The sequence below is a fragment of the Drosophila melanogaster genome, chromosome 3R (genome assembly GCF_000001215.4).
Source record: "Drosophila melanogaster chromosome 3R".
NCBI lineage: Eukaryota > Metazoa > Arthropoda > Insecta > Diptera > Drosophilidae > Drosophila > Drosophila melanogaster.
The window spans coordinates 10190944-10203621 of record NT_033777.3 but is presented as its reverse complement, the minus strand read 5'-3'; the positions used below and the strand labels follow the sequence as shown (position 1 = coordinate 10203621).

At 38.0% G+C, this 12678-nt stretch overlaps 1 protein-coding gene across 4 annotated transcripts in view, besides 1 other annotated feature; it reads right to left on the bottom strand.

The window, feature by feature from the left end:
* Positions 1-12678, bottom strand: part of Syn (Synapsin) — a 31754-nt gene that overhangs the window by 18821 nt on the left and 255 nt on the right. For all 4 annotated transcript variants that reach the window (NM_169333.3, NM_176451.3, NM_169334.3 and 1 more), the window contains exons 2-6: positions 9609-9762; positions 8195-8271; positions 7575-7906; positions 6841-7004; positions 6710-6781 (exon numbers count right to left, since the gene is read on the bottom strand). In NM_169333.3, coding sequence (NP_731458.2) covers positions 6710-6781; positions 6841-7004; positions 7575-7906; positions 8195-8253 — 627 coding nt within the window. In that variant the 5' untranslated portion in view covers positions 8254-8271; positions 9609-9762. The remainder of the gene's footprint in view (positions 1-6709; positions 6782-6840; positions 7005-7574; positions 7907-8194; positions 8272-9608; positions 9763-12678) is intronic.
* Positions 686-6615: a mobile genetic element.

The following is a 12678-nucleotide window of genomic DNA, read 5'->3' as shown; positions in this document are numbered from 1 at the left end:
TTTTTTTACAACGGTAGTGAAATCTTTATTGCACGCAGTGTGACTGCACTTGGGCATGACTAATGCACATCCTACATGAATTAAATGAAAATCACTATATTTGCATTGCAAAACTCTTCTTCTCTGGTAATTCAGATGGCGTCTAACTTCCCGACAGTCACAACAAGTATGCCATACTTGGCATTCGCATTCGTATTTTTACGCAGCTACAAGTGTTTTTTATTGCTACGGACATACGCAATTGCAAAAACAGCACCAGCATCGTAAAGTCAACAATCCGACTTGAAATAAACAAATGGAAAATAGAGCGCCAGAGCTCCGAGCTCAGTGCTACGTAAATAAGGCAAAATGGACAAAGGCTCCCGTCTCTTTAGTACTTCTTGGATTACGACCACTTGCCACCTATCCATCCACCCATCCACCTATCCAACTGTCCACCCACGTCCTTGGGTCCTTCAATGGTCCTATTACTCTGTAGAGCGCCAGCGGACAATCCAATCCCCCGCCTAAGAAGTTGGATCCACGACTGCTGGTCACTGTCATTGCACTAATTAAGCGGAAATTACCCAGGTGGGAAAAAAAGTCAGTTAACAACAGGGAGAAAATCTTGGTATGATGTGTATATATATTTTAATGCTAAGATATAGTCTCCCATTTGCTATTGGTATATACAATTGGTATATATAGTAAAATTGTTGTTTTATTTATGAGTCGAACTAATGTCCCGTCAGTTGACTAAGGACAACGCCAAGAAATAAAAAATAGTTTTTAGGAGAAATAGTTTCACGACTTTATTCTTTGGATCTCAGCTTAAGACTAAAAATCAAATGCAAATTGGATTGAGGAGAAGCCTCAGTATTTGAACAATATTTGTATTTCGGGAGAGCCTCGCTCTTGGGTTCTTAAGATTAGGTAGCGTTGAAAGAGGGCAGTCAAATCTGCTTAGGTCAGGCTTTAGGATGTTTACAAGAACGGCTGCGCTGCCAAAGATAAACGAATGCTGCGCAGCTGGGATACGTTATGGAAAATTACTAGAGTGCATTACTGATTTCTTTGAAATAATGGAAGTGGCTGGTTTGGACCACCCAAATACGTCACTCCCCTTCCCTTAAAGAGAAGCCTATACTTGGGCTGGGATTGATGGATATAGTGTGGGAAATGGAGTTTCTTCTATTTCTGTTTGTTGTGGTGTGTTTTGATTTTGATTTTTTCTTATTTTAAGTTTTGCATACAGCATCATAAATGGTTTAAATGATACATATCTTAAATATGAGTACAACAAAATTAGTGCGATTATTACAATGATCATTTGTATGTAAAGTGTAATATTGTTCTCTGAAATCATCTCAACAATGTCGTTGTGTTTTACAATTTTTATTTTTGTTATATTAAGTGGTGTGTATAGTGGTGTCAAATCTATTTCTGGTTCTAACAGATTTTCACTTAAAATTATATTATTGATTTCTATTTTGCATTGCGTTACTCTTATCATTTTGTTTCCTTCTATTTTTATTTTATTAATTGAATTTTGGCAATTTTGGTTAAGAATTGTTTGGGTTAAGTTCCAGGTTACAATTGTGTTTGGTTCTATGTATTTTATTATTTCGTTCGTGTGTACTGGCTTAAAATTACAAATTGGATTTAAGTGTTTAATAATATTGGTGACACATTCATTTTTTACTTCTCTTTAATTTTTTGAGTGTCTAATATGGGATGCCCAGCGTATAAGAAAATTTGAGCAGGTGTCTGTCCAGTAGTGTCATGTTTAATTTTATGGTTGTATGTGTAGAGGATTGTTTCTATCTTGCTTAATTTTACTTCTTCATCATCAGATGAATTGATTATATGAATTTTTTCATTTATTGTTTTGTGTAATCTTTCGACGTCTGCTACCCCGTTTTTTGCTGTATTGAGCTGTAATTCGACTTCTTCTTCTTCAAGCCATCGCTTTAAAGCTAAACTGGAGAAAGCTCCGTCTCTGTCTGCCTTTAATAATTTGGGTTTACCTAGTTGATTAAAAATGCGCATTAATGCGTTTCTGCATTCTATCCAATCCTTAGTTTTAATTTGCTCAAGTGTAGCGAATTTAGAATAAATATCAATGCAACTGATGTAATGTTTTCCCTCAGATGAATAAATATCTACTACAAATTTTTCTCGGCAATGTTCCGGGTTGGGTGTGATTTTTAAAGGCATTTTGGTGTTTCTATGTTCTGTTTTGGCCAAATTGCATATGTTGCATTCGTTTATTATATTCTGAATTAATAGTTGGCTATTTGGAAAGAAGTGATTTTCTTTAAATAATTTTGTCATTTTCTGTATACCAGGGTGTAAAAGTTTTTCATGTGATTGAAGTATGATTTCTTTGAATTCGGCGTATGAACCAACGTTCTTTAATAGGAAAAGACTGCGAATTACTTTTGTGTAGGTGGTATTAATAATTTCTATGTGTGCTCTTTGAATAATTTCAAAATCTACATCGCTCTCAATATAAATGGTAATGTTTCTATGGATAAAGTGATCGAGTAAAATTTGTTTGGCCTTTTCAAGTGTCATTACATCATATTGAATTGTGGTAATGGAGTTACCGAATATTTTTGAATGCTCTACTTTATTTTTATCGGATTTAATAAAGATTATTTGTTTTTTGAAATAATTTATTGGTTTTTCTGTTAAATGAATAAGGTTGCTATTGTCCTCTTCTGCACTATGTTGAGTAGCTTCACTATGATGATTTTCTTCAATTTTAATTCTTGATAATGCATCGGCAACTGAATTTTCTTTCCCTTTAATATAATCTATTTTAAATTGGTATTCGCTTAATCTAACTCTCCATCTTTCTAACTTAGCATTCGGTTCCTTTAAGTTATGAAGCCATCTAAGAGGTTGATGGTCACTGGCAATGAGAAATTGTCGTCCTAGTAAATAATGTCGAAAAGTTTTTGTGGCCCAAACTATGGCAAGTAATTCTTTTTCGATAGCACTGTAATTTAATTCGTGATCGTTAAGTGTTCTACTAATAAAAGATATAGGATGACCGTTTTGAGAAAGGACAGCCCCGAGGGCCAAGTTACTTGCATCTGTGGTTAAAACAAATTTCTTTTCAAAATCAGGTAATTGTAAAATTGGGTCACGAATTATCAAAGCCTTAAGTTTTTCGAATGCCTCTATGTACTCAAGTTTTTGTGTATCTATCTTTGCTCCTTTTTTTTAAGCAGCTGGTCATGGGTTTTGCTATGTCTGCGTAATTTGGAATAAATTTGCGATAATAACCTGTTAATCCAAGGAAAGCTCTTATCTCTTTTACTTTTGTCGGAATTGGGTATGAAACTATGGCTTTAACTTTAATAGGATTTGGTTTAATACCATCAGGGGTAACTATGTGACCAAGAAAGTTAGCTTCCTTTTTTAAGAACTCACATTTGTCTAGTTGCAATTTTAAATTTGCATCTGCAAGCTTTGTAAAAACTAATTGTATTGAATTTAAATGTTCTGTAAGGGATGTTGAAAAAATTATAATATCATCCAGATACACCAAACAGTGTTTGTTAAGCAACGGTCGAAGGATATTATTCATGCACCTTTGAAAAGTAGCGGGTGCATTCCTAAGGCCAAATGGCATTCGAAGGTATTCGTAATGACCGCTTTTGTGGAGAATGCAGTTTTAGAAATTGATTCTTCGTCCATTTCTATTTGATGAAATCCCTTTGCCAGATCGATCGTTGTAAAATATTGGCATTTACCCAGTTTGCCAAGAATTTCGTCCATATTTGGAATTGGATATCTGTCAGGTATGGTTATTTCATTTAGCTTTCTATAATCAATTACTACTCTGTACTTATTTACGCCAGAAGCATCCGGTTTCTTTGGTACGACCCAAGTAGGACTATTGTATGGAGAATTACTTTCCCTAATTAATCCCTGATTCAGCATTTCCTGTACTTGGTTTTCTACTTCGATTTCGTGTGTTTGCGCAAGTGGGTATTGTTTCGAATAAATTGGGGAGTTATGTGTTGTATTTAGTACGTGTTTAATTGTATTTGTAAATGTTAATTTCTCTCCCTCCTTATATTCAAGATTTCTAAATTTATTTAACAAGCCTTTTAACTTAAAAGTTTCCTCCTGATTTAGGTGATCTAATCGAAACTGTGAAAAATCTAATTTTTTTATTGATTCCTGATCTGAGCTTGCAATTGATTCTGGTGTCCTTTGGATATACAAATTTTGGTTTCTTTCGGATTCTGAAGTAATTAATTTGTATGTTTGATCAAAAAGGGTAACTGTATCATTTTTGTAATTAATAACTGATTGAGCATTTTTCAACAATTTTCTGCCAATTAGCATATCGTAATTATTAGAAAATCTGTGCACATAAAATGGTTCGGTTTTTTTGAAAATACTATTTCTGGGTAACATAATCAAGTCGTTCAAGGTAATAGGGCCATTTGATGTTAAAACTTCACATCTACTATTTTGAATGGGAAGACAAAATATATTTTCATTGATCATATTAATTGTTGATCCTGTGTCTAGAAGGCATTTGTATGAGCGCCCTTTGTATACTATTTTTATGTATTCGTATTTTCCGGGGCTGTTAACCGAAAATTTTCGTTTAGTTCAGAATTATTTTGGTTTTGTTTGTTATTAATTTGTACAGATTGGACTTGTTGTTGCCCTTCATTAATGAAGCTATGATTTTGATACGGATTGTATTGATTTTGGTTAAAATACTGTTGCTCGTAATAATTAGGTTGGACTTGTTCGAATTCATGCGCGTCTTGGAATCTAATTTCGTCAATAGACATTTTAGTTTGTTCACTGTCCGATGGTCTTAGTCGTTTAGTAATCGGGAAGTTAGTATTTTTATATGTAGAGGGTTGTTGTAGTCGAGGGTATGTATTTCCTCTAAAATGCGTTGTTTGGGGAAATTGGGCTTTGTTGGGATATTGTTGGAAATGATTTTTTTGAATAATGGGTTGTGGGTTTATGTATTGGTTGGGTCTGAAATAATTAGGTGCGTGCCACATGGGTGGGTTGTTAGTTATCTGCTGTGTATAGCTAGGTCTAAATGGTTGAATGTATTGATTAAAATTAGGTTGGAAGGGTTGGGAATATTGTGAGTAACTTGGTCGATTTTGAGTTTGAACATTTGTATTGAATTTTTGTGTTTTCGAATTCCGGTTAGAATTTGAATTTTTATTACGATATTCTGGTTTTTCATAAAATTCAAAATTAATGTGTTCTTCATAAATTCCCTCATTTTGTGCAATGGTAATTAAGGATCTTAAGTCTGTAATATCGTGATGGGCTAAAATAGTGAATAATTGTATTGGTAGTTTCCTTATCAGTATCTTAATAGATTCTTTAATACCCTGAATATAAATAAGAAAATCCGATTGGTTACCTTCCAGGTGTAGTTTCGAAATTAGTAATTGACGTCGTCTCTCCGCTTCTTCGCAGAATGCTCTTAGGCTTCCTCTGTATGGTGTCTCCCTGAAGTTCTCCAGAAGTTTGTAGTTTGGTGTTTGAATTTTAAATTCCGCGATGAGTCTTGCTTTAAGGGTAGGCCAATCTTCGATGTTCGGAAGTCCCAAAGATCGTGTAATTTGTCCGTCCAAGTTCCTTTCGATGGCTCCCAGTAGAATCCTCTGTTGTCGGACATCATTTGTTTGGTAGAGCGAAATTACGTAATCCACTCTGCTGATAAAGGTGTGAAGGGTTTCTGGATCACCTTTGAATGGCATAATGTCTTTAAGCTGCCGACGGGCTTCGGCAAGGTTTATGTCGCTCAGCGCAATAATTGGTTGTGACATTTTTATTGTAAAATTTTTAACTTTTGTGTTTTATTTTTTTGTTTTGTTTCGGATTCAATGTTATTATTATTTTTAAGCTTTCTAGTTTCACTTGTTTGTTTTTTTTGTTTTGTAAATTTTTGTGTTGTATTATTAAAATTCTATATTGTTTTAATTTTTTATTTTTATATGTTGGTTTTAAAACTTAGTTGCCTTTGGACTTAATATTTTTGTTTCGTATTTCACTTCCACTTATTATTGGATAACCGAATTGGAATTATAATCCAAGTTGAAGAGTTTTCACGAATTTATTTTGGGAGATGTTTCGAGCACTGGACTATAAAATTTAACTTATTTTCCACTCGAAGGTTCTTTTTTTCGGATACTTTTGTATCCTACCGACTGCGCCAGTAAAATTGTTGTTTTATTTATGAGTCGAACTAATGTCCCGTCAGTTGACTAAGGACAACGCCAAGAAATAAAAAATAGTTTTTAGGAGAAATAGTTTCACGACTTTATTCTTTGGATCTCAGCTTAAGACTAAAAATCAAATGCAAATTGGATTGAGGAGAAGCCTCAGTATTTGAACAATATTTGTATTTCGGGAGAGCCTCGCTCTTGGGTTCTTAAGATTAGGTAGCGTTGAAAGAGGGCAGTCAAATCTGCTTAGGTCAGGCTTTAGGATGTTTACAAGAACGGCTGCGCTGCCAAAGATAAACGAATGCTGCGCAGCTGGGATACGTTATGGAAAATTACTAGAGTGCATTACTGATTTCTTTGAAATAATGGAAGTGGCTGGTTTGGACCACCCAAATACGTCACTATATACATATATATGGTATATGGTATATGGTATACACTGGTATGGATATATATATATACCAGTGTAATTTGTTTCAGTGTCTTGGATAACTCACCCGAGTGCCACTGCGATAGGCGGCCATGGTGACAACTGGTCCGGTGTCCGCGCTGGAGACCACCGTAATGTCCTGCAGTGGACAAACAGTAATTATCCCGATTACCGGATGAGAAATGGTATGGTACTTGCCCTAAACTCGGCCTGCTCCACTCGGATGTCGAAGTCGCCGTGCAAGCGCCTGCCCCGGAAGTATTTGGACCAGTCCGTGTTCTGGTCATCCAAAACCAGCAGCGTGAAGTACTTGTCCTTGCTGAATGCCGGTGCCCGTTGTGTGGCGCTCTGAACCGCAGCTCCTGTTTTGGGTTAGATGTCATTCCATGCTCAGAGACCAATAAACAGTCCCTACACTCAGAAAAATCTCATAGATTGCAACATTTGGTAAGACACAACCATTAAAGTTATTTAAGACGGTTTACTTCGGGATTTTGAGTCTGTTTCTCATTGACTACTTAAACAATTAATAGAACGTAAAATATTTAATATTTTATAAGTTCACATTAAAGATGAAGTCACCCATGAATTGTTAATAGAGTAATAGAATAGTTATTTAAAAAGTTTACAAAGGAATTGAAATTGTATATCTTGTTCTACAGTAAAGGAGTTGTTGTAAGTGATCACCCATAGCATCTATAAATACCAAGGATAATAACGGTTACTATATTTAAACTAAAAGCAATCAACAGGTAAATAGAAGGACAACAATTACAGTAACATAATGGTATGGATTGACAGAGACGCATTGCTTATAAAGTGGATTGTTTACTATATATACCAAGACTTGATGATGCCGTCTCTACATGTTATGTGACTGATTGACTGCCATATTTTTCTGAGTGTAGGTGCCTGCCAATGCCAAAGCATACCCAAAATGGAGGCTCCCTGATCCCGGGCAGCGCCGGTCAAGCTCTGCACCCGCTGCAGCAGGCTTTCGCGCGACTTGGCCGGACTGGTCGGCGCACTGACACCACGTGGTGGAGCAGGTGCGGCCGTCGCCGGGGTTTTGCCGGCGCCAAAGCTCAACGACAGCTCCGGAGCAGCTCCGGCCGGTTGGCCGGGAGCCGGCGGTGGCGGCATATTCGGCGGTCCGCCGGCAACCGGCGGCTTCGTCGGCTGATCTTGGATGGGCCGCGCCGCCGGCGGCAGGCTATTCGGATCGACATCGTCTACCTCGGAAGACAAGTCTCCCGAGCTGAATCTGTTAGTAGTTTTCGTGTGGGTGGGTTGTGGTTGTGGTAGGTGGTGTTCGAGTAATCGAGTGTTTTTGATTGATTCGGTTGTTTTTCAACCGCCAGACAAGTAGACAGATTAAATGGTGCGGCGCAATTGAGTGAAAAAAGGATGAGATAATCAAATGGGGTGGTAGACAAATACCGCCCGAGAAGAAAAGATAGAGAAATAGACGAACATATGAAATTTCAAATTAGTTTCGTTCAACTGGGCCCCCTTCTGCCAAAGGGGGCACTTCCTTTTTTAAGGTCTTTACCTTCTCTTCAGGAAATTAACATTGGAAGTGAAGCTCGATTTGAACGACGAGAAATTCAGGGTGCTGCTTTTTGGCTCCTTTGATCCGCGGCACGCGAAAATACATAAAAAAAAAACACATACAAAGTATAGTTGATTTGCTAATTAATTAGCTAGAGTGCTTTCAATTTGGGCATTCATTTAATGATTTCTGATATTTATTGTGCATAGACATTGAACATTAAGGCATACAGTAATTTAAAGCGTCTCACAAACATAAAATAAGTCACTTAGTTCATATGTTTGTCCCTTTATTTAACTTTATTGCAAGAAGTTAATGAGATTTTGTGGCCAAGCTAAGCCAACGTTCTCACTTGGATCCTAATTGTTTTGAAAACTTTCTCTAATTCAGTTACGCCAATGTGGCGTATGCGTAATGTGGTCACTTCGAATGTGCATTTTCGCAGTGAAAGATGGTAAAAATCGTAAAAAACATTACATAGTCATAATGTAATGTAGTGAAGTGAGGGGAAAACTCATTTCAAATTTCATATGTCAACTGGTTTAAAGATTAGTATATTTATATAAAACAAACTCCAATGGTTTCATTTGATTTCACTTACTGTCGGAATAATGGGTTTAGTACGCCATGAAATCACAAAAGTTGCATTTGCCTTTAGGAAAATGTCGTGAATGTGTGGTTTAAAAGGATATGCATATTGTTTTAGCGGACAGAGAGAGAGATAGATAGAGACGGAGTTGGTCTAAGTGAAAACTAAAGTTCTATTAAAATGGCAATTAAGGTGTCTCAAACTTAATTTTAATTAAAATAAGCACCACGAACAGAACATTAAAACGAACGGCGTGTGGGCATGAGTATAAAGTCGAGCTAACGGCAACAGGTGCACAAGCCAAGGACATTTAAGGACAATGGCCAGTGTGTTGAAATTGCATAGCCATTATATTTCCAAGGATCTTTTGTGTGGCGCATAACGTTAGAAATCAATCGGTGGTGAAGTTTAGCGTTTGGGGGGCTCTTTTGGACCAAGTCAACAATGTCAAACACTTGTGGCCAAAACGGCGCTGTGCGTTTTGTATTTATTATCGTGGCCCGCAGGCCTACAGCCACTTGAAACTTTTCAGCCCCTACATAATAATAATGTTGGTCTCAGGCACACACCAGCACACCGACCCCCTGTGGGTAAATTTGCGTGTTTGTGTGCGAAAAGGTTCAAGTGGGCAGCTTGGTGGAAAAACAAAAAAGATTGAAGCTGAAAAAACTGAAAAGCAATTTGCTGATGAAAGCGTAGCAAGGCTATAGATATGTGAGTGTGTTTTGCCATATGATTCGAGTGATATCTTTGGGTGCCATATAGAAAAGCCAAAGTGAAATGAGTGGGTTCTGAAAGCGCGAACGAATCTTGGAACAGTCTTACCGGTGGCGGGGCGCAGATTCGCCCACACCCAGCAGTTGCGATGGCGCTAATATTGACAGTGGTCGACAATTAAGTCGAGCAGTTGGCCTCCGTTTTCGCAGGGGTTCGCTTCGTTACTACGACGAATCTCAGGCTATCCGGTCGCTATTTTAATCTGTAAGTAGGGAATTAATCTTTTAAATTAAATGGAAGGACAATTAATCTTTTAATTTTTTCTGATATTTTTTCTTTTTTTCTATTAATTATTAAATATATTGAGAATTATATTAAGCAGAGGAAGATTCCAACAAAGCTTAAATTCTATAAAGCTTAATGTTTTTAATTAAATGAGTGACACCTAAAGCAACCTAGGTTCAATTATGTGCCCCGCATAATGAACTTCTGGTAAATGACAAAAATTTATAAAAATGTAGTCTTAACTTTCTCTTATTAAATGAAACCCACTGCATCCTTAAGTTTATCACTGCCACACATATTCCCCCGACGAACTTCATCGAAACCCTTTTATTTAGCTGGCTTCGGTCCGGTAACTTATCGCCAAAAGTTGAAGGAAATACGGAAAAATAAAAGAAAAGGGAAAACACAAAGAGCAAATCAACTCGAACAGCTATCAGGCAGAGGATGTCCAGGCAATGGGACGACTGGATGGATGGATGGATGGCGGAATGAATGAACGGACGAGCGACTGGTTAACATCCCCAGGGACGACTGACTGTCGCTTTTGTTGCTCTCTTTTTTTTTTTGCCGTCGACTGCCAAGCAAAACATTGTTTTTGGTTCATTGCACTGGCAGTGGCCTCTATGTAGGACATAGTATACAAACACCACTGAACGCTCACTGAAAAACTCGAAAACACACATCCCTAGGCAATACGAAAAAAATGTGAAAGATTTGCGGCCGAATAACCAAATGTTATGTGTAAATAACACCTAAACAAATCAGCAGGCCAAGCCTTTTGCCTCTGCGGTCCCAGCTAAGTGCGGGAAAATTGCGTTAATGTGTCCCAAAGGTCGCAAGCAAAGTGCTGATTCACTTATCATAACTAAAATATTCAAGGCGGTTGTGCAACTTTTCGTAGCCTACTTTTTAGGGTTAAACAATTGAGGATGTCCTTGCTGGTCCAATGAGATGCACATACATTGTTGAAGTTCATTACAAAGTCAAGACTTTCCAATTTTTCCGATAATAAAATCCCGACTCCTCCTTATCCATTCATGACATAAGCTCTAATAATGAGTTGCTGTGGCTAAGAAGATTACGTATACGCAGGGACGCCGTTCTGTCTGTGACTTACTTTTTGGCCCCCACACACAGCTGAGCTGGGATTCTCTGATTTTCGACCAGAAGCTGTGCGATAGCTGCACTTTCCAACACGGACAGTTTTGACATTTGGCATTTTCTTTAGCGTGTTCCCAAATGTCAAAGTTCAGCACACGTCAGAAACGGACTAACTCGCAGGCTGGGTGACTAAGTAGAGCTTATACAAATCGATTTCATTATTGATGGCCCCGATTGTTTGTTTGCTCTGTTTATTTTGCCTATCAAAACAGTAATAACTGAGCGGTTTTTCGATAAACTTATTTGGCCAACTTTAAGTCTTATTTAATTATCCAGCCAGCAGATTGGTCCTCGTTATTTGCCCAAATTAAGTTGGTCAGGCTCCTTAACTTCCTGGTATTTCTTGCATAATTCATAACCGTCTAGCATCGATATACATGTGTTGCCATTCGGCTGATTGCCAGTACAGCTCGTTTGCGGGATATTTTCATCCGCCGTGTTGTCTGAACGAGCACACATCCCTCTACTTTTGGCTGCCTGGCTGTACGTGTGTGTGAAAACTTTTTGAATTAATAATCACAGTAACGTGTTGAGGGTCTCGGCTGTTGGGTTGCCCTTTCCGGAGGCTTTGGAACTTCTCTGGACTGTTTTTGCCCGCAACTTTTTGGTACCCAGCACAAATCTGTGCTGGAAAAACTTTATGGCCCGGCTTAACCCCCCGATCTTGTGGGTGGCTTGGGCTATTTTCCCGGTAAGAGCGAAGTTGCAACACAATCCATCAACGTCAGTGGCAAATTAAAGTTTCCTTTTATGGCAGCTTAAGCAGTTGCATTTTCTGTCAACCGTTTTATATAAACTGCAATGCGAGAACGAGTTGCGGAATGGGTAAATGCAGGACTCTACATCCGGAGCTGCAGCACCTGCAGCACCTGCAGCCACATTTAACCCATTTTCCAGTGGCTTTTCCCTTACGAGAATGCTTTGTGTTGATATGTGCGTTGGCTTGTCATAAAACAGGGCGTAATGTCTTTTCGATGGTAATTAAAACTGCCAAGCATTTCAGAGTAAATTGTACCGTTGGCTCACGCAAATTGTGGCAGCTATTTCCGTCTGGGGTCAAAGACTTTTATGGCTTTTAGTTAAGCTATAAAGATTTTGCCACTTTAGAACTCAAGAAATAAAATTGGGCTTGTGCGTATAAATTTAAGCTTATTGGATATATCAGAAAGCATTTTCTGATGTTCTTTAACTAAGATAATTCGTTTTAAAAATAGTTTCAGTTACCCAGAACCAATAGCTAAGATCAAAAACAAGTTGAATCTAAAGCGAAATATAAAGAATTATCTCTCCAAGCGACCAGTGGTAAATAGTTTTAGAGACCAAGGTTTTTAATTAATTTTTCCCAAGCAATTAGCAGTATCAAAACCGCCACTCAGGACTATTTGCTCGGCTCCCGCTGGCAGTGGGTTTGTGGGTTATCAGGTTGCCACCGCCCGCTTTGGATCCCCTTTTTTTTCCGACTTCCCCTCCACCTCTCCCCTTTTGAGGACTCTTTAATCGCCAGCTAAGTCGCGCTCTTTGTTTTACTTGTAATTCAATAAAGCGATGGTGCCTCTCTAACCTCGGGGTCTCAGTTTTGTTGTTACGGCGTCTGTCTACGCTTATCACGTACACACACAGACACAAACCCACACACACTCGCACACACACAAAATACACACAGACACTTGCACTCACACTGGGGGCAAACAACGCTGACTAGCTGATACAGAAATTTCTTATATATTTTTTT